At 37.8% G+C, this 22587-nt stretch overlaps 2 protein-coding genes across 3 annotated transcripts in view; both read left to right on the top strand.

The window, feature by feature from the left end:
* The first annotated feature begins 346 nt into the window (after positions 1-346).
* Positions 347-17830, top strand: LOC103458945 (coiled-coil domain-containing protein 85C-like). The gene is made up of 5 exons (XM_008400092.3): positions 347-1241; positions 12260-12339; positions 14202-14294; positions 14362-14460; positions 15214-17830. Exons 1-5 carry the CDS (start codon positions 620-622, stop codon positions 15304-15306), a joined length of 987 nt encoding a protein of 328 aa, XP_008398314.1. The 5' UTR covers positions 347-619; the 3' UTR covers positions 15307-17830.
* Positions 17831-20642: 2812 nt separating this feature from the next.
* Positions 20643-22587, top strand: part of enpep (glutamyl aminopeptidase) — a 42568-nt gene continuing 40623 nt past the window's right edge. For both annotated transcript variants that reach the window (XM_081603102.1, XM_008400097.3), the window contains exons 1-2: positions 20643-21549; positions 22408-22549. In XM_081603102.1, coding sequence (XP_081459228.1) covers positions 20792-21549; positions 22408-22549 — 900 coding nt within the window. In that variant the 5' untranslated portion in view covers positions 20643-20791. The remainder of the gene's footprint in view (positions 21550-22407; positions 22550-22587) is intronic.

The raw sequence follows: 22587 nt of genomic DNA, 5'->3' as shown, positions 1-22587 counted from the left end.
GAACAATTATGAGAAAAATTTTCACAACCAAACATGGAATTTTCTGAGCTTGAAAAGTTAAACAGATGGCTGGAAAAATAGCTCAGAAAAAGTTAAATTAATCTCAGAAATGTTCTAGAAAAAAGTTGAAAATGTTCAACTTTTGAAACTCAGAAATTTTATTTTTTATCTAGAAATTTCTAAAATTGATCTAAAATGTCTGAATTTTTTTTAAACTTATTTTCTAGGGTTTTTTCTATAAAAACCCCTATTTTTGGAATGAGGTTTTTATTGGTAATTTACCTTTATTTAATCTACAGTGGCTCTTATGGTGGTGCTGCCCTCCGACCAGCTGTAGTTGCCCTGCCTGGCCTGTAGAGGGCGTTGTTTCCCCTCACTGCAGAGTGTTTCTGTTTTTCCTGCGTGTTTTCAGTGGCAGCCCCACTCTCTCTCAGTGTCTCTGCTACTTCAGGAGCAACAAACTCTGATCTAGGATGTTGGGAACTCTCTGAATCCGCTGGTTGTGTTTTTCCCCTGCCGGTTCTGGTTCTGTTCCTTCCGCAGGATGGGTTTTATCATAACTTAGCTGTTCCAGACCTGTTGGAGGACTGCTTACTCGTTTCAACACACCGGTTCGGACATGGAGGACCTGATCCGGCTCTCCGACCAGGACCTGCAGAGGTTCGGCAAGGAGGACCTGATCCGGACGCTGCGGGCTCTGCAGAACCGCAGCACGGAGGTGATGCTGGAGCACGGGAAACTGATGAAGGACGTGAACCGCAGCCTGCAGGTCCACCTCCAGGAGATCCGGAGCCTGAAGGAGGTGAACCAGAAGCTGCAGGAGGACAACCAGGAGCTGCGGGAGCTCTGCTGCTTCCTGGACGACGACCGGCAGAAGGACCGGAAGGTGTCCCGGGAGTGGCAGCGCTTCGGCCGCTACACGGCCGGCGTGCTGTGGCGGGAGCTGGGGCTGTACCAGCAGAAGCTGACCGAGCTGGAGGCCGGGCAGGAGGCGCTGCGGGCGGAGAACGCCGAGCTCAAGGAGATCGTCCTCATGCTGGACGAGGAGAGGAGCGGAGCCGGGTCCCGGAGCTCCATCGACAGCCAGTCCAGCCTGAGCGGACCGGTACCGCCCCGGGACGGAGGCGACGGGAGCAGCGGGGGGAGTCCGGACCACCAAACCGCCTACCTGAAGGGCTGCGGGGGGAAGGCGGGCCCGCTGAGGCGGTCCGTGGACGATCTGTCATCTCATGGAGGCACCGGTGAGTTCCGATCAGGTGAAATCTATGATCGATTCAGTCACAAGCTGGTTCTTCATAGAGTGAAGCACATCCGCAAAGTTCAGCGGAAGGAAAAAGTGTGCAAACTAAGTAAAATAAACTAAAAGTACAGATAATACACAGTTGGTTTGTAGTAATTGTTTATATTCACTTGAGTAACGTTTTGGAAAAAAGTTACTTATATGAGTATTTTTTACTACGCTGTACTTTTTACTTTAGGGTAATTTTATTACTAAGTATCTGTATTTGTACTTCAGTAAAATGTCTGGATACACAACCCACGGTGAGAAACTTCACCTAATGAAGACAAACATGTTTTATCCAAAAATTCTGTTTTTTGTTGTTGTTTTTCTCAATTTAATTAAGTTTTATATCAGAAGAAACTGATTTGGAAAAATGTTTATTTTTTCTTATTTTTTGTAATTATGTTATTTATATTAATTATTTGCATTTTGTTTCCACATGACTTTATATTTTGGTCCTTCTGATGTAATTTTAAGTTTTAATTAGTTAATTTTTACCAAATACTTTTTTACTTGAGTAAAATATGTTGAAGCAGTGCTACTCTTACATGAGTACAATATTTGGGTACTGTACCCACCTCTGATAACGTTACAAAAAATGTTCATGAAGCAGTTCGTGCTCAACGTGGCTTTCATTTCTGATTAGAATAATTAGAACAGAATAGAAAATAGTAGAATAGAAACTGTCTTTATTTTCCAGCAAAGTGGAAATTCAGCAGATTCAGGCAGAAAGGATGACAAAAAGTGTTAAAAATCAAATATAAAAATAATTATAATAGTAAAAAATAATATACTGTATTCTTCTCAGATCATATTCACAGTATGTTGAGTGGAGGTGAAAGTAAACCAAGCAAAATAAGCTAAAAGTAGAGATAATACTGTTTATGTAAACAAAACAGTCCTCCATTTTAAAAAATGCTACTTTACACAGATCATAAAACCACTCAACCTGTTGGATAAAAATCTCCATTTACTTCCTGTTAACTCGGTTTTCTTAAATGTATGTTGCAGAAAAATTCACTGAAATGTTTTTTCTTATTTCTATTTGACTTATTCTCCCTTTGCAGCTTTAAAACCCTGAACTTATCCCGGTTTATCGGCCCTTAACATTTGGGAGTCACTTTAATCTGGAAAGGGAAAATTCAAAGTTCAGCTCGAGTTAAAGAGAATTTAAATGTTGGTTATAGATACCAGTTTATAACACGCTACACGCTGGTTAAAAGTACAACAGTGTGTATTTCACTAAGAACAGTTATTTAAGTACTAAACACAAGTACAAATGTTTAATTATGTAAATAATTAATTTTTGTTTTTTCTTTTTTCATTATCTAGGGTCTTTTTTGCTATGAACCCAAAGCAAATATATTAATATGTTTCTATTTTTGGTTTATTTATGGTAAGCCATATTGTCACCAATAGGATTCCATATTTCTCATCCATTGTAAATAAATGAGAATAATATCAAAAACTACATTTATTTCAAATTCAAATATTTTAGGAACATAACTTTTCAGTTGAGGCGCATTTTTGTATTAAAAGTAGTTTGTTTTTTATTGGTCTTTTGTCATATTGTTGTTTTCTCAGTAACTGAGTTTTGGGTTTTTATTATTTTTATTAGTTAAAGGTTTTAAAAGTCACATTTTGCATGTTTTTAAACTTCCATTTGGGTTTAAATTGCTTCTTAAAAAAAAGCCACAGTGTTTAAAAACAAAACAACACTAAGCTGTTTTGTGTGTTAATGTTTTTTGGTGTCTAGAAAATGAGCCGTTTCCAAAACCTCACGATTGTTAGGTCAGAAATGGCACTGTGTCGTTGCCTAGCAACCCCAGCTGAGCCAGGCCGTTACCTAACAACCAAAGTGGAGCTCCAGGACGTTTGGTCAGCTGGTTTTATCACTGTAAAACCTCTGACTTTGTTCAAAAATTGTAATTAACATGTTTTGTAAAGCCTGTAGACCTACCCCAACCGGGTCAACGAAGCATAAAAAGTCACCTTCAAGAAAGACAATTGAAATGAACAAAAGGTAAACACTCATTTACTGAAATAAATGAACTTTTCAGTGACGATCCTGAATAAAGACCAGGTATCAAACTTTAAGAGGCAGAGGTATATTTCTGGCCTCACACACAGATAGTTTCTGTCGCCGATCTTCCTCTGTCTGGCCCGGTCGGCACAGATGGTCCCGTCGTGATTACCTCGACAGGTCTAATGAGGATTTAGCACCTTAGCTGGGACCGTACGAGACAGAGCACAGATGGAGGATCAGTTGGGATGCAAGTCAGGAGTTTTCTTGCTAGCAGATCTCAGAGTTTGTTTACTGAAGAGCTTAGACTGGAAAACTGATCCTGACCAGAGACTACATCTTGTTTGGGTTCTGATTGACCGCCAACAGCGCCTGATTTTACATCCAATCCTTTCAGAGAGTTTATTTAACTGATCAAGCAAATCAAGCTAACTATTTCTATAAATTTTCAATGAGTTGGTTTCTCTACGACTGGTTTCCCCTGAATTATATTAAAATTTTTACTTGACATGGCAAGAAAAGGAGTTGGTTACACAATGAAAACATCGTTTGTTGGACCAATTTTGACCAACTTTCTTGTTGCAAACAAATGACTCACTAATGTTTGAGAAAGAGAAACCAACTTGGTTTGTTTGGGGTTAATCAGTGCTTCATCATGTTTGGTAGAGGAAATAAGAAAAAAAATTGAAACAATATCTTGAAGTTTGGTCTCATTCACAACATCTATGTTGTTTTAAAACTCCTTGAAATCGTGTGTGAGTTTTGGTATAATTACTAATTTCAGGACTTAAAGTTTTAACCTTTGTCATGGTAGTGAGACATCACTGAAGATCTTAAACTCAGCATCTCTGTTTGGAATTAACTATAATGAAGATAAAAGTTGATGAAAGTGTGTTTTTGTAGCTATTTGTATATAATTAAATATTAGATGGCCACTAGAACCCAGCATGCCTGTCATAAGCCATCCCTTATTCTCGCTGCTGTGTTTTAGCTTTAGGCTAAATGGCCCTCCCTCAAGGCTAAAGCCACGCCCACAAGGCTAAAGCCCCTCCTATAGGGATAAGGCCCCTCCCTCAAGGCTAAAGCCCGGCCCACAAGGCTAAAGCCCCTCCTACAGGGCTAAGGCCCCTCCCTCAAGGATAAAGCCCCGCCCACTTGATATAAACCACACTAATCTATTTCTGGTGTGTTTTAGCTTTAGCATTAGCTTACTTGATACATGCTACAACCCATCTGCTTCCGGTGTGTTTTAGCTTTAGCTTTAGCACATAAGCTCTGCCCACTTGATAAAAGTGACACCTCATCTATTTCGAGTGTTTCAGCTTTAGCATTAGCCTGAAAGCCTCGCCCAAATCTCCGCCCACTTGATCGAAGCCACCCCCTCTTTCTCTGCTTTTCTTAGCTTTAGCTGTCTCACCAGATCAATCCCAAATTCCAAGTTTTGAGCTATACAGATGCACATTCTGTCACTTTTTCTGATTTCTCAGTCAAGACACGGGTAAATAAATCTGACTTTGCTTCAGAGTTAATTTTTACTCTAATTCTGCAGAATTGAAACGATATCCCGAAGTATGAATCTAGAAGTAAATTGTCTGAGTGGAAGGTAAATAAATGAGTAGATTCAGAAAGCATACAATTTTGCCAACTGAGAAACTCTGTGTTTTATGTAAATATTCCCCAATACTGCCAATTTAGATAATCTCTGAAACACACACACACAAAAAAAGTAATTTGTGTCGTAAAAACCTGTCAGGTCTTACAGGGATTTGTTGAGGAAAAGCTACTTGGTGATAATTCCCCACATTCCTGAGCGCACAGATCCCCAGAAGCTTTGTGGGAAAAAACCCTGATGTTGAAGTGATAAAGAGGCATTGTTTTATCCAGCAAGGCTAGAGAAAATCCACCTGCTGGGATGAGACGAGGTGGTTAAACGGGCCAAATGAGCAATTAACATCGATGAATATGAGCAGAACAGATAAATCATTGTGTGAATTTGCATTGTGCACATGCAGCGTTTTGTGTGGGACTTTCAGGGTTTGTTTGTGCTGAGGTCGAGTTTTTCTCGGCTTTCTCTTCTTTGCCTCAGTTTTTTACAGCACCAGCAGGAATGTGACGGATTTTATTTAAAGGCGATTAATCTTCAGTAGTTCTAGCTGTCAAATATTTACAGGCTCTGCTGCTGGGGAATATTTCCATTTTATTCTGATAGCTCAGGAGGAGTGAAATAACATGTAAATGTGAAGTATCGTCTGAACTCTGAGTCCAGTTTAATTCAGTTTAAATAATTTCAATACGACTCAGTTCAGCTTATTTTATTTCATCCATCCACCCATTTTCTTGCACCCTTGTCCCTTGGTGGGTTGGGAGGGGAGCTAGTGCCTATCTCCAGCTAACATTTCGGGCGAGAGGCGGGGTCACCCTGGACAGGTGGCCAGTCTGTCACAGGGCAACACAGAGACACACGGGACAAACAACCAAGCACACACACTCACTCACACCTAGGGGCAATTTGGAGACTGTGGGAGGAAACCGGAGTACCCGGAGAAAACCCACGCATGCACAGGGAGAACATGCAAACTCCATGCAGAAAAACCGGGGCCAGGAATCGAACCCAGAACCTTCTTGCTGCAAGGCAACAGCTCTACCAACTGCCCCACTGTGCATTCCCTTATTTCATTTCATCTTAATCTAATTTAGTTGAGTTTATTACAATTCAGTTCATTTTAACTGAGTTTAGTTCAGTTTGGTTGAATTTTATTTGGTCCAGCTGAATTTGTTTCGGTTTGTTTTAGTGGTAATTCATCACAAATATCTCATAACCAGCTGATCTCTCAGTCAAGTTATCTAGAAAAACCCAAACACTAGACAGGTTCCTCACATGTGTGCTGGATGCTAAACTAGAGATTTCGATTAATAGTTTATTAGATTAAAATTTGTTTAAATCTATTGACTAATAAAGTTCGTTCAAACCTTCTTTTAGTGTTGTAGTTTGGCCTCCATCAGGCAGAGGGCGCTGTTGGTCGTCCTTCAGCGGAGTCGTACCGTAACAGGAACGAGAAACGATCCAACATGCAGTTCTATTTTGAAGTAGAAACAGTAATATCGCACAGGAGAGCTCATTCAGCTGCATTGGTGAGAAGAGCGAATTCAACCAAAACTTACTGATTTGCTACAAAGCGAGGATGTGATGATGACAGAAAAACGAAGTAAATAACGCAGAAAATTAGTAACATGATACTAATAAGTGATCATCTGATTCTAATATGCAGGGTTGAGTCTATGTTTTATAATGTGAGAAAAACACAATTTCCTGTTTAATCAGTATTTAACACAGTTGTCCCCAAAAATGTCATATAAATAAATTGAAAACAATTATGTGCTTTAGATTAACTCATTAATTGATAACACTGGTCAACAGCCAAAGTACTGTCTGGGGTTTTTCAATTGTTTTAGGGTAATTTTGATGTGCTGAATCCAAAAATCACATTGGCGTTGGTCCATCAGGTGAACTTTCTGAACTATGGAGCAACAAGAGCATCAAAATGTGTGACTTGTTCTCACATCTGGATCTGTTTCCTGAGAATCTGGACCAATGAGTGACGAGCAGAGAGAGATGAAGACGTAATGTTCAGTTTACATGTACTTACCCATATAAGTGTTTATTATTCAATTTACAGAAATCCAAGTTTGTAGCATTTAATTAATACGCTCTGTTAGAAAACAACATTTTTTCTCCCAAAACCTTTTTTGAATGATAAATATTTTTGGAAATAAACTGATAATGCCACAAAAATGTCATCAATTCGTTCAGAATTTAGAATAAATACATGATCGAGAAAAATGGACGTCACTTTTTAAATTCAGGGGTGCAAATTAGTCCTGATTCAGTAGAAAAAACAGAGATATTTTTGTAAACTACTATAACTTTCATCCGTATTCTAAACTAATACAACCCAGATAAAGTCATTGGTTTTCTTTCCTTCCTTTAAGACAAAAGTTAGAGATGAAGCAGAGAATATAAATTCTTAAAATCACTGCAGACTTATTAATCCTTTATCAGTCGTCCTGCTGTAGAAGCAGCTACACCCTGATTGGTGCTCTGAACCAGTGTTTCTTTCTTTCCCAGTGATGTGGTGGTATTTTTCCCAGTTGGCCTCATTCCCAACACATTTGTGCTCCCTGTGCCATCTGTCTCACTGCATTATGTGGCAGACAATGGAGGGGGGGTGTCGCTCTTCAAAGACTGGCTGTGCAGAGCTTCCCATAACCTCCCCCCCTTCCCAATCCACTCTGTCCCATCCTCTGTGGGACGGCCGGGGTCAGAGGTTGAGCCTCAGATTTTATGGGGGCCCCACCTCAGCTGACGTCTGTTTTATCAGTTCAGCTGCGGAGCGGTGAACTAACAGGACCAGAACCGCACATAAACGGTGGTTAAACTGGGTTTTATGGGGGGGTTGTCTGGTGAGGTCAGGGTGAAGGAGTGCAGCTTGAGAACGGCTAGAGAAATTTCTCAAAATGGAAATCCTGCAAACTCAGTGGAGTTCCTATAAAGAGTTCCAGTAAAACAACCTTTTAATTTGTTGTGAGAGAAAACTGAGTCGTCTGCAAACACAAACATCCAAGGGATTTCCAAGTCACGTCAAGTTTATTTGTATAGACACGTCGCATGTTATTGTTTACATCTGGAAATTTCACACATTCTCACAATGCTGGAGGGCAGAAAGACTCTTCTTCTACCTGCCATCTGTAGCTGTGCTGCCAAAGAAGAATAATTCAATGCTAAAACCAATACTAGTTGTTGTTAGCGAACAGGTTTTTCCCCTCCAGTAGGGAGATGGAGGGCAGGATCTTGTGTGCGTGACGTCACGTTGCGGCAAGGCAGTTCTAAGTGTTTCAGACCATAAACTCATAAAAAGGTATTAGCCATTTATGAAAAAAGAAGAAATATTACATTTTTAAAAAATATACATCCGATATGTTGGTTGACGATCGTCTGTGCCCCATTTTTGTCATCGCTTTTGAGCCAGGCATGACAAATGGGGGCTCGTCCAGGATTTGAACCCACGACCTCTCGGGGGTCTTTGCAGTCCACTCTGCAGAAGCACAAAACCTTACCAAATATTTCTAGCGCAGAAATATTTGGTGCACTTGCATTAAGATAAAAAGAATAACTTGCAAGTTACTGTGTAGGAATATAAAGGAACTTGTTTTAAGTCAATAATTCACAAATATTGAAAAAAAGAACCAGTTCCACTTGGAGATTTTTTTTTTACTTATAACATTTATTGTAAAATAAATGGTAAACAGTGAAGTAGAATCTGCAGGTTGATCAGCTCCAATATGAAACTTTTCTGATGCTTCTGTGTTTCACATAGGAATATCTAATGTTTCGCAGTGATCATGAGTTTAAAAAAAACAGGTTTGACTATTTTTTCCAACCCAATTGTTTACATTTGAGAGGAAACCGTTCCAAAGGAACATTATTCACTTTAAGATATTCTCTAACAAGCATTGACAGATTTCTAAATAAACCGTTTCTCCTTTTAATTGATCTCCGACTGGTTTCATCAATCTCAAGAACTAAATCGGTTCCTATGAAGTTCTTCTGAAGCAACCTTTACATATGCAAATTGAAAACGCTCCAAGTGGCCCGTATCGGTACCTCGATAGATGCAGCGTTCGAAGTAAGCTGGTGCCAGTTTAACCAGTTCAAACATGTTTGCAGGCTGTGGTGCTATTCCATTTTTTCAGCTTTTAAACTCCAGCTAATCCTTCCTTTAAACCAATAATCTTTTTCCACTGAATATCGCTCTTATTGTCAAGCACTGTTGACTTTTATGTTTTTTTTAATCCCGTGGTTTTCTTTAAAGAGAGACCTCATGACTTGTCTGAAACTCAGACTCTCACAGGGACTTCTTTCTTTTGCTTCATGGTTCTTTTTATTTGCTAAAAGTTGGTCGTAAAACAATGCACACAGTTCATGAGACAAGATGATGCACAACAAACGGTTCCCAAGAGTTTTTAAAGAAAACTGAAAATTCCCAGTTTGTGTTTATGAAGTTGAGTAAAGAGTGAACAGTAACAAATCAATAGTTCAGTCCAGGTTTGACTTTAAGCACTCTTCAAGCACTTTTTTTTTTTTGCCAAAAAGTAAGCATTCTAATATTTGTAAGTATATTTTTAATCACAAATGCTTAGATAAAATCTCTGTTCAGAGAAGAATAATGTTGTCTGGCTTTGATAAGTTTAAGTATTTTAGATTTTTGTTCTAGAAGTAAATATTTTAGTTTAGGTCTGGCATATGTCAGATTTTGAGCTAAAATGGGAATTCCATCTACTGATCTGTTGAGCCAACACAATTTAAAAGGTTAAAGTTTAATGGTACTTTAACCAGAGGAAGACACACTGACTGAACTGTATAGTTGCTTTAGACCAATTTACTCTACATTGGAGCACACAAACATGATGCACTGAAATTCTGCAAAAAAACAAACAAAATTGGTGCAAATCTAATAAAAACTGCAGAAAGAATCCTTATTCTAATGTTTGTTTTAAGAACGTGAACAAACCAAAAGTACTAGGTCTTGGTCATCTGCACAAAATCAGCTGCTTTGTAACCAACAAGAGTAAAATACAAGATATGTGTGCATTTAAAAAGTACCTATTGTGTGAAAACTAGTGCCTCTAATAAAGTACCCTGTGGATTTCCGTGACTAAATTCTTGTGCTTTAAATATGCAGCTCCGACCTCAATTAGTCTCCAACTTAAAATGTTTTTCAAACCTATTGGAAACATTAACATGTTTTCCTTCCTAATGGAGGAAGAGAATCTACAATAAGTTGGACACTTTATCCAAGACTTGATGTGTAAAACCTGTAAGGACTCATCCGAAAACACCAAGAGATTGAATTAAACCTGAGAAAAAATGGTCTCTCATTGGTACTTCAATGTCCGCCATGTTACAGTGTCTTCATGTAGAGACTCACTGGCACTACGACAGGAAGGTTAACTGGATCTGTGCTGACCGTCTGTAATTAAAGGACGCCCTCTGTTTTATTTTGTCAGCACAGTCTGCTCTTGTGTTTGTGTGTGAGGTCAGCAGTTTATCTGCAGCGGTGACTTTCACTACTTCTGCCAGGACGTTACTTTTCTGGACACAAATCACCAACCTGAAGACAATGCGGGTTGAACAGCCATGTCTGCTCATTGGACCTGAAGCGGTTCTGCTTGTAGGAGTTAATTGAAACCTTACCAGAGGAACGTTGTGAGTGTTTTGTTGCAGCGAGCGCCGCTCTTCATTTCCCTCCTGTCACACCAGATGAAAATAGATTTATGGAAGTCTGTTTACACGGCAAGAATGTCAAACTGTGGCATCAAGTTACACAGAGTGGGTGTGGAGCCATGTTGTGTTTTCCCCCAATAAATCTGACACACGTTTTTATTCAGAACCGCTTAAAGTTATTTCTGGTTAAAGTTGGTCAGAACAGGCTGTGGTTAAAACTAAGGTTGACATTTTCAATTTCTTGTAAAGTTGCATTAAAATAAGACAGAGATGGGGAAAAAGAAACCATTTTGATAGAGAGGAACACTTTCTGAGGTAAAAAGTAAACATTTTGTCTTGTTACAACTGCAACTCTTGCAACATTTAATACAAATGAGTTAAATACAAATGCATGCCACACTTTTCAGGTTTTCAGGCAAAAAAGTTTAAAAAGCATGTATTTTTTTATTCTCTTTCACAATTATGCCCTACTTTGTGTTGATATGTCACCTAAAATGTGGTTGTAGCTTGACAAAGTGTGAATCAGGGTATAAATAATTTGGATGATTGAATAAAAGCCCCTTGTTCCCAGTCAGGAAACACTCAGGAAACTCAGAGACCGTTAGATCCTTAATGGTCCCTGAAGATCCTGGAAATGTCATTTTTAATCTCTTGACTCAGTGTAATGGGGTCTTTAGGAGTAAATGTAAACATGTCTTTAAATCAAAAATCCTGTAAATAATGTCAATGTTCTCTAAGGTTTTAAAACAAGTATTACACAATGTTGTCTAAATATATGTTTTTATCAAAACTAACTGTGTTTGAAAAGATCCTACAATGTACAGTGTAATAATTTAAAGTTATTTTTATCAGTATTTTCAGTCAAATTAGGTGTCAATCACTTTGTCAATCAGCCATATTTTTAATTTCTTGACTTAATCTCTCGGGTCAAACCTGCAGAAACTCATCCTGGAATATCTTAAGTTGTAATTATGTTTGACAGGAAAGTATCTGTGTGAGGTATATCAGCTAGCAACATGCCAGTCACCTGCAGAGAGCTGCGCCCTGCAGCAACAGCATCACACATGGTGGCAAATCAGAAACATCTGCTTGGATTCTACTGTTCACTGCAGGACGAAACAAAAATAAAAACCTGTTCAAATTTATCACAGCTACGGCTTTTATTGCAGGTGAAAGTTCATGACAGAACAGGTTTCATTCTCTCGTTCGCTGCCAAACTGTCAGTGAACCTTTTGTGCCAGAAATTCCTCCCCGTTAACGGAAACGTGCTTTGAAATCAGCACGTGCGTTCGAACGCCGGGGTTGGGTCTCGCTAAATACTGGGATTTCGTGACGGATTAGTCGGCTTAACTGGAATCTCTTTTGAAAAAAAAATCAAGAATGTGGATCTCGGCTGTAGGTGCAGATTAATTTACGTGGGTTAGTACATCTAGAAAGCGCGTATTATGAGAAGAAGCTCAAAAAAATCAGATTTTTGAGCTTAAAAATCAGATTCACTTGTTTTTTGGGGTTTTTTCGATATTTTTATACTGAGATTATTTATTGCTTGTATAGAAACAGTTTTCTCAAGAACAAAGACAATTTATTAAAATTCGAATGTCGTTTCTTCAGGAATTCACACCAAACTGTCACTGAAACATTAATTAATGTAGTATTTCTGTTTTTTTTGCAGATATATCAGAGTGCTACATCAGAGAGCTAGAAAACAAGGTGAGGATCCTGGAGGAGGAAAAGAAACTGCTGACAATGCAGGTAACTTACACTTTTATTCCTGTCTTCACTTTATTTGACATTTATTTGCTGCAGGCCCCTTACACAGGTTTTTAATTGCAGCGTTTTGTGTCAGTGACTCTGAGATGTAACATGTCAGGACTTGTGTTGTCTTTGCAGACGTTACTCATAATGTCAAATTTATCAACATCAGTTACTTTTTAAACAATGCAGCACTTTTTTATTGATGTACAATAACGCTAGTTTGGTTTTTAAGAGGCCATTAAACATTCTTTATGGTGTATTTGAGTTTTATTACAAGAATTTCAACACATGGAGAAATTACTTCAATCTTTACTGCAAAAACAAAAAATCTTACCAAATAGTTTTAGTACCAATATCTCTAAAAATGAGACAAAACTTTTCACCAAGCTATAGGAAATAAGTCAATAACTCCTTTCCACTGATGAAATAGTCCTAGTTCCACTATAACATGACATGATAAGATATGATAAGATACCAATGGTACTACAACTTTTTCATCAATATAAAGAAATTGTTAGCTCAAACAAGCTCCTATATCTTGCTGAAAAGTTACTTGTAAGTTAGTTTTGTCTTTTTTCAAATATACTAACATATTTGCCTGAGAAACTAAACAAAAATACTTAGTATTTAGTAAGATTTTGTAAGATTTTGTGTTTTTGTAGTGCAATTCAATAACCCAACAGAAATAGATTCAATGTCGTTTTAATTTTGCCATGAACATAAAGTGTTGTTTTGCCTGGTATTCTTCTCCTTTATATTTAATACAAACATGAGTGCGTTTATGTTTTGGTGCTGCTGTTCTCAGTTTTGGTCCGGGACTGAGCAACACCTCAGGCTTTGGTCTGATTTGTATTGGAGAACGCCATGACCTATTGATGAGCCCAATCAGAGCAGCTGACTCTTGCCAGTAAATGCAAACGCTGCAGCTCTCCTGTTACAAACGGCTTCACCAGCCTCCTTTTCTTTATATAGTTTGATTTCTTTTACCTGTAAATCCTGAAACATGAATAAAAACCTATAAATAAGACATAGGCTTTGGTTACGGCTGTAGTGTTTTTTACACGTTTGTTAAATTGTTACTATGTTCTGACAGAATTCACCCTTTGCAACTATTTCACTTAATTAACCAACATGATGGACAATAGTATTGAATGGAGTGACTACGATTGTTTACCGAAGTATTTTGCCAATATAGCCATGGTTTTACTTGATGTTCTGTGGAACTAGCACACCTAGTTTGGCCTCATAGACGGCGGTATTTATAAAAGTTGGAACTAGTTTAGAAACCGATCCATACATTCTCCCTCCTGACCTGTTTGTCAGTTTGATCAGATATGCCTGAATTTACGCCACATGATTCATACGACCGTGTTATAAACGGCGTTACTACAGAAGAGTATTTGAGAACCTGCGCTGAAAGCCTGTCCCAAATTTATGTGGTAGATTTGAGTTTAACGACTAGATTTGCCATAAACAATTTAAACAATTCGGATTTGGAAATTCTGCAGTCAGAATTTTGATAAAAAAGTTAAATTGGAATTCTGAGAAAAAAGTCGGAATTGAGGAAAAAAAGTTGGAATTCTGGGAAAAAAGTCAGAATTCTGAGACAAAGGTCGGAATTGAGAAAAAACTCAGAATTCTGCAAAAAAAAGTTGGAATTCTGCGAAAAAGTCAGAATTCTAGGAAAAAAGTCGGAATTCTTAGGGAAAACCTCAGAATTCTGAAAAAAATGTTGGAATTTGGAGGAAAGAAATCAGAATTTGGAGGAAAGAAGTCAGAATGTCTTAATGCTAAGAAAAAAGTCATAGTTCTGAGAAAAAGTCAGAATTTTGACTGGTTTTTATCTTCGTTCTCATCAGAACCATCCTCGGACTCCCAGTGGAGAACTGTCCCCCACGGGGTTCTACCTGCCTCTGGCACAGAAACCCGAAGCTGTAGTCCATGCCATGAAGGTAAACTCTGAACACTGTGTGGTAAGAAATGTTTTATTATTCTGTAATTGACTCTAAGTTTGTGTAGGTGCTGGAGGTCCATGAAAAGCTGGACAGCCAGAACTCGAGGGAATACGATGAAGACCTCAACGATAAGGAGAAAGCCATCGTCAGAGAGATGTGCAATGTAAGTTTCATTCTGGTTTCAGTGTTTCTCCTGAATACTTCCAGAGTTTGGGTTGAAACTGAATAACATTTACTTTGGCAACTTTAAAAAAATATATATTTTTAGGAGTATTTTTACTACTATCAGGAGCAATTTTTATGAAGCATCACTGCTCTTGAGTAAAACTTCAGAATGAAGCTTGTTTTAACCAGACACACACCTGCAGTTTTGATACAATTTCACATGTTTTATATAGAAAAAAATATTTCTTTTGCATAATTTTGTAATTACATGTTACTTATATTATTTTCATTTTGATCCTTAAAATACCAAAATTTCAACATAACTTTACATTTTGGTCCATCTGATAATATAATTTTTATGTATTAAATAGTTGCTGTTTTGATCAGTTAATACTCGAGTAGACTTTTTACCAAATACTTTTTTACTCTTGAGTAATTTCTTGTATGGCTACTTAATATAAATATATATATATATAAAATGTGTGTGTGTTACTTTTAATAGAGGAAAATATGTAAATATATATTTATATATGTTGAAGTAATCTCTGAGTGCATCTCAGAACAGTTTAGAACATGAACCCAAATCTAGAGAAAAATGTAACTCCTTGAAGCAAAGAAAAGCTTAAAATGTTTGATCGCTAATCTTTGGAGATATCTTGATGATTTATCACATTTTAAGGGCCTGCCTCAGTGTGATTGGTTAATATTTGCCTCCTGTTGAGGGCTGACAGCTGCATTTCTTGCCTTGCAGGTGGTTTGGAGAAAGCTGGGCGACGCTGCTGGTTCAAAGCTTTCTGTTCGACAGCAGCTGTCAGGAAACCAGCTCCAAGGTCCGGTCCAGTAGGAGAACCCACCATCAAACCCACAGCGTGATCCTCAAACGGAAGCAATAGAGGAAAATGGACACACCTTTTACGACACAAATGCACAAAGTTTCAACAGTCCTGGACAGGATGCTGAAACGGCTCCCTGATGCCACCATGTGGATTTACGGTGCAAATACAGTTTTAAATCAGCAAAGGTTCAGTTTATTGTAGCAAATCCATCCACAGCCTCCCACTTCCCTAAGATCTTAGAGGTAACCGGTCCAAAGCGTCCTTCGCCCCACCGACTCTCTTCACTGACTTCTGGGCGCGAGTTCGGGGCTCCCTTCATCTCTAACGACGACATCCTGCTCTACAACTCTGAATCTCCACCCATAAACTCAGAGGGAAACTCCAAGGGAGCCGATTTCAGTCTAGCTTGGTAAAAAACCAGACCCTTTCTCTACGCTTTGCTTCCTGCAAAGGGCCTGAGCCATCGGCGGCTATTTAGAAACGATTACATACGGCTGTGACGTATGTAATGCGCCAGTATCGCCCCTATGAAGCTAACCGGGAGTTGCCTGCGTTGTAAACAACAGTCCTCCACTGCGAAGAGAAAAGTATCGAGATGGCTGTGAATGTTAATTTAACATTTGGAAGCGTGGCCAACACGGACTGAACGGCTTCGTTCACTTCCTCCGCTAAAACTACAAATAGACAACAACTTTAAAAACAGCGCAGAAAATCAACGTCAACTTCTTCTGTTCGCTGATTGGCCGGTTGGAACGCTAAATTCTAAACCGAAAGCGTAATATTTCAGCTTCATCATGACAGACTGAAGGATTGTATTAATCAAAAGAGACAAAGCTGTGATTTATCTGCCTGTTTTCTGCGCCATCCTGCAATCACGCAGAACCAAAGCATTTCCTGGGTTTCCACAGTTCAGAGTGGACCGCCATCTTGTTTGACAGCTTCTACTTGCTTGGACTTTGACAACAAAATATTAGGGCCAAACTAAGATATTTTTTTATTCTTAATTACGAGAATAAAGTCATAATTTTAGGGGAATTAAGAAATATTTTTTAAAAAATTTAAAAAGTGCATTACCCAAACTTTTTTCTAATAAAACAGTTTTTTGTTTTGTTTTAAAAGTCTCTGCTGTTATTGTGACTGTATATTCTCGTAATTAAACACAGATTATCATAGCCTCACAGAAGGAAATACTCACAGAAGGAAAAAAACAACTTTTTTTTGTCATATATATATATATATATATATATATATATATATATATATATATATATATATATATATATATATATATACAGAGAGAGAGAGAAAAGAAAGGGAAAAAAAATCAAATTGGAAATTGGATCTGGTATGAAAATATGAAGATTTAATTTTCATAATATGTCACCCAGCTCTACGTAGAAACATCACTGGCCATTTTATTAGGCACACTTTTTCATGCAGTTGCATGCAGAGGAGAATGGACAGACACTTTTGAGATAGAAAGGCAATATTAGGTTGAATAATTACTTATTACTTCTGTAAGAAGTAATTATTCATTTAAAAAAGGTAACTTCAGTTTTAATAAATCCATAAAGGAAGATGCTGGATCCATTTAAATCTATGCAGCAAAAAAAATAAAAAAATCAAACCCTTAAAATGTTTCACCTTTAAAACAACATTCAGAAAAACCTGAAACAAAACTACACGCTGCAGCTTTTCCTTCCATCTTGGCACAATGTTCAACATCTTCCTGTTGTTTGCTGCTGCATGTTGTTTTTTTTTAACAGAGCTGGCTAATGCTTATCCTTTAATTCATCTAATATGAAAGCATGTTTTTGTTTCAAAGTGATTTTTTTAAAAGAATCTCTTCTTAGAAATTTCAGTTACATACAGCTGAGATAAAGTTGCTGTCTGTTGCTTGTTTGTGCAGAACTGAAATTAAAAGATGTTAAAAACTCAACAAAATCAGTGCAAACACTTTCTAATAATCAAATTCTTTACACTGATTTGTTCCCCAAAGCATCTGAACAACATCAGATATAGATCCTTAACTTTGAGCCTGATCTGACTGAGCTAGAGCCTCATTTAAAGGAGAAAACCGAGGATCAGTTTTCCACAAGGTTTGTCGTTAATTTGATCCCGCTGGTGATTAAGTGTATGTACTATGTGCTGCCTTTCTGTCAGGAGTAGATACGCTGCCTTAATGTAGATTTTACAGCATATGTTTCTGTTAAATAAATGGAGTTTAGCTGGATTTTAAATCTAATTTTAATTCGGAGAGTTTTCTGTTTAAAAATAAACACAATGCTGTAAATTAGGTTTAATGGTCTGAAATAAACGTTTTTATTTATAAGTAAAAAAACAACAAAAAAAAAAACAGACAAGCACATTTTATTGTACGGGTTGGTGGAAAAGAAAAACATTAGAAACGGCTGGTTTCTGAATGTGTGTATGTAGCTGCAGATGTATTTTAGCAAACCTGTAACTCATGAGAATAGTTTAAGAAAATGAAAATACTTTTAAATGAATATTAAAGGTTTTTTTGTAAATGTGTGCTGCCTCATTGCTTGTTTAAATGACCATGTGTGCAGAAATGTTTTACTCTGCTTCTTATTTATTCAATTTATATTAATGTTTCCTTACGCATGACTATTTTTTCTTTTGCTGCTAAGAATCTAAAACTAAAACTATCTAAATAATTTTAGGGCTACAAAATTTTTTATAAAAATAAGCAGGTAACATGAATTGATATTCACAGGAATAAAATATTTAAAATTATGTCAAAATTAAATAAGTGGTAGTATTGACATTAAATTAAACTAAAGCAGCAGTTTAATGCATGGATTAAAAATAAATGTTCTCTTTGTGGGTATTGTAGTTTAATTAATCAACAATGTATTTTTTGTATCTTTTATTAATTTTGGAAGTTGTAGTCTTCCATACTCTTAATTTAGAAGTAGGACAAATGAAATAACAGTAAAAGTTTATTCCACTTACTGACTGCAAAATGACTTAATGAATTAAAGCAGTTGTTTGGCATCATACCACTATTTTCCCCAGGAAGAATTAAAAGAATAAACTATGTGTTTTTAATTAAAGAAAAAAAAAAAATCTGTACTTACAGGACTTTTTCTATATGTTTTGAGACTCAGACATACTAACTTTGTTTGTGAGAGGCCATTTAAATTGTGGCACATCTGAGCTTCCATACCCACATGTAGAACGTCACTATTTCATGTATCCCTGAGTTCATATTTACTGTTTTCACTTCAGGCTGCTTGCCTCATGTGAAAATAACAGGTGAATTTGTGATGATCTCACTGTGTTTATTGCACAACACCACTTTACAGACTGGGAATGTAAATACAGTTTACTGTAGAGAAGTTCTCACCCCAGTTATTTACTTTTGGAACTAGATGAGTAAGTAATTACTGAAACTACACCTGATTCTTCTGCTACTACAACATGTGATTGTTGAGTTCAGTTTACTTGTTTCACCATGATTCCACCACTTTGACATGTGAATGAACAGTCATGATGAATGTTTGGATCACACTTTAGGTCAAGGATCAGGACACCATAACATTCGTTCTATCTCACTCATCTTATCACTGAGAAACTGCAAAACCAATAAAGATTTACGACGCTCAGGGTCAGATATGAGTCTGTGAAAGTGTTTTTATCCTAAATGGAAACCAAATTATAAATGAAGACAAGGAACAACTGAACAATGATGATTATAATAAAACAGGAGTATGAAGAAATCAGTTTCCACAGAAGTTAAACTGAATGTTAAAATTAAATGTTAGGAATCAAATCACATTTTATACTCAAAATGCACTTCAGTGCATGAGGTTCACTTGTTTTTGTCTCCTAATATATATAGGTATATATATAGTCATATACCACCAGGATGTTTTGTTAGTAGAAGTAGAAAGTTTGAGTAGGAGTTTATGATTTATCACAAGACAGAGAGGCTGGTCAGAAATGGCTTCCATGGAAGAGTTCAAACTTAAATATCCATCTTACTTTTGCCAAAAACAGCTTGATAATCCTTAAAACTTTTGGAAAAATATTTTGTTTCTTGACGAGACGAAAGAGTTGAAAGTGGAACAAGTTAACTTTAAACTCCTGCGCTAATTATTTTGGTAATGGAGCCGAAACGCACATAACACCTTGCTGAAACAAGAATTCCTGAGATTTTTGTTGTTGTTCTTTAATAAAGTTACGAACGTTTTGATAAAGAGCCAGAGGAGGACGTGCTGCTCTCAGCGTCCTGGCAGCGTTCAGTTTGTCACCTAATGCAGAGATCGACTCAAAACCTTCCGCCATCGACGTGTTGCACCGCTGCTCTAACAAAGAACAGTTCAGAAACAACGTGAAATGGGAAAAAAGCTATTTATTAACTGATTAAGTCGTGTTTTAGATTGTTCTAAAAAACTAATCAGTCACGGCTGATTAGTGGGTGAACTCACTGCTGCACAGTGAACCCATTGATGTTTTACAGCAAACAGCCGCTCCTCTCTCTTGCAGGTACTGCGAATCCCCGCTAAATCTTTTAGGGGTACGCAGTACCCGACCGTACCCGCCTTTCACCCCTGCTGGTTGGTAATTAAGAGTGACTGTTCATTAGGGAAAATCTGTTTTCTTCATTTGAATTTTTCCATTATCATTGACTTAAACAAGCTCCTATCTATGGCTGAAAAGTTACTTCTAAGTTAGTTTTATCTTATTTAAAGTATACTAAAATATTTGCCCTAGAATCTAAACCAAAACTACTTGGTAAAATTTTGTGTTTTTGCAACGTTTCCACTTTTCTGAGGATGTGCAACAGCATGTATAATTACAGAGGTTTAAATTTAATTCCCTCCAATTATGCAGGTTAAAACATCAGCTTTTACTTCTTTTATGTATTTCTGCACTGCAAAAACACCAAATATTACCAAGTATTTTTGGTCTAGTTTTTAGTGGAAACATCTTAGTACACTTGAAATAAGACAAACTAACTTCTAAGTAACTTTTCAGCAAGATATAGGAGCTTGTTTTCAGGTCTAATATTTCAGGAGAGAAATAATCTGCCAATGGAACTAATACTTTTTCATCAATATTCAATAATTATTTACTTAAATCAACCTCCTATAACTTGCTGAAAGGCTATGTAACAGTAAGTTTTGTCTTATTTCAAGCATACTAAGATGAAAACCAGACAAAAACAAGGTAAGATTTTGTTATTGCAGTGTAGCAACACGAGACGTTAAAGCCTAACTGCTGATTAACAGGCAGACAGTAGATGTTTAACAAAAAGAGGCGTGCTAACATCATGCAGGACCAAATAAAACTCTCAGTGACTGTGTGAGATTCTCCTTTTACTTCTCCTCCTCCTTCCTCTCTCCTCCCCTCAGCAGCACAAAGACAAGCTTTCACACAGCTAATCTAAACCCAGCAGCAGCTGGCTTTTCCAGGAAAAGCTCAAAGCTTTTTTACCTCCAGAAGTTTGCAGTTTGCAGAGTAAGCATGCCGGACAGCATGTCCATGGACTTGGAGAGAAAGGGGAAAAGGTACTGCATTCGAGGCAAACATGCAGCCATCATCTGTGCAACAGTGGTGGTTTGCTCCTTGGCTGTTGGTTTAGGGGTTGGACTCTCTAGACCCTCCTCCTCCACTCCAGAATCCACACCAGCCCCAACTAGAGCCCCGACTGTAGCCCCGACTGTAGCCCCGACTGTAGCCCCGACTGTAGCCCCAACTGGAGCCCCGACTGTAGCCCCAACTGGAGCCCCGACTGTAGCCCCGACTGTAGCCCCAACTGGAGCCCCAACAGACCCCCCTCCTTCTGACAGGGGGCCCTGTCTGGCTTCGTCAGACTCCAGCGGGGACTGGAAAAACTTCCGTCTGCCCGATTATGTGAAGCCGATCCACTACGACCTGCACCTGGAGCCAAATCTGGTGGATGACACCTACACTGGCACAGTGGACATCCAGGTGGAGGTGAGTAAACCCACCCGCCACCTGTGGCTGCACATCAGGGAGACGTTCGTCAACGCCAAGCCCAGGCTGAAGGTGCAGGACAGCAACGGGGTGCAGAGGGACGTGGAGGTCAATCGCTGCTTTGAATACAAACCTGAGGAGTATGTGGTGGTGGAGGCTGCGGAGGAGCTGCCCGCCACCGACCCAGGACAGGTTTACGTGCTCAGTCTGGACTTCCAGGGCTTGCTCACCGGATCGGTGGTGGGGTTCTACAGGGTCGTCTACACAGAGGAGGGGGTCACCAAGTAAGAAAAGACTCGTTAAATGAGACCATTGCTGAAATGATTAATCATGATTTATTGTAATTAATTGAATATTGAAATAATCAGATAATCAGATTAATCATTATTAATTGGGTTAATCATGACTAATCACAATTAATTATGCTTAATTGATTATTTAAATAATTGTCATTAGTAATCAATTAATTTTCAACTGGATTTTGCAGACTCAAAAAAGGCTATTTGACTATATAGATGAAAGCAGTAATTACAGCTGACATAAATAACTTTTCACCAATATATCAGAGCTTGTTTTAGTAAATAATTTCTTAAAACTGATTTTAAAAAGTATTAGTTCTATTTATTTCACTTATAACAAGGCAGTTTCTCCATATTATAGGAGAAATAAACTGCCAGTGGAATTGAAACAAATATTAATGACTTATTTACTTAAAGCAAGCTCATGTATCTTACTGAAAAGTTACCTGTGAGTTATTTTTATTACATTTCAAGCAAACTAAGATATTAGCACTAAAGAAAACTTTCTTACAGTGGTACTGTTTGGTCCTAGAAAGAGAAATTGTACTAGATTAGTTAAGTTCATTCAGTTTTATTGATATCTAAATGGGAAACTGGTTTGTAGCAATCATCATATTTGCAGAAAACATCCATAGAAGACATTCTGTTAGTACAACACAACTACAAATATCATGAGAAATAATTGCTCCTATTACTCTCAAATCCTAACATCATAAAACATAATGTCCCATGGGATTGCCCTGATGCATTAAAGTGCATTGTGCTTCCAAGATAACAAGTCTAGTTTCAGTATTAAGATGTTGATAGGAGTTTTTAACATCTACATCTCTATTTTTCTACCAGGAAGATTGCTGCAACTGATCATGAGCCAACAGATGCCCGGAAATCGTTTCCCTGCTTTGACGAACCAAACAAGAAAGCCACCTATTCAATCTCCATCACTCATGACAAGAACTACGGCGCTCTTTCCAACATGCCATCAGAGGTAGGACTGCAATCAGCCATGTTGGGTGTAAATCAAAC

This window comes from Poecilia reticulata, chromosome 22, assembly GCF_904066995.2.
Source record: "Poecilia reticulata chromosome 22, P_reticulata-male-v2, whole genome shotgun sequence".
NCBI lineage: Eukaryota > Metazoa > Chordata > Actinopteri > Cyprinodontiformes > Poeciliidae > Poecilia > Poecilia reticulata.
The sequence above is the reverse complement of the archived record's forward strand: the minus strand, read 5'-3'. Positions and strand labels throughout refer to the sequence as shown.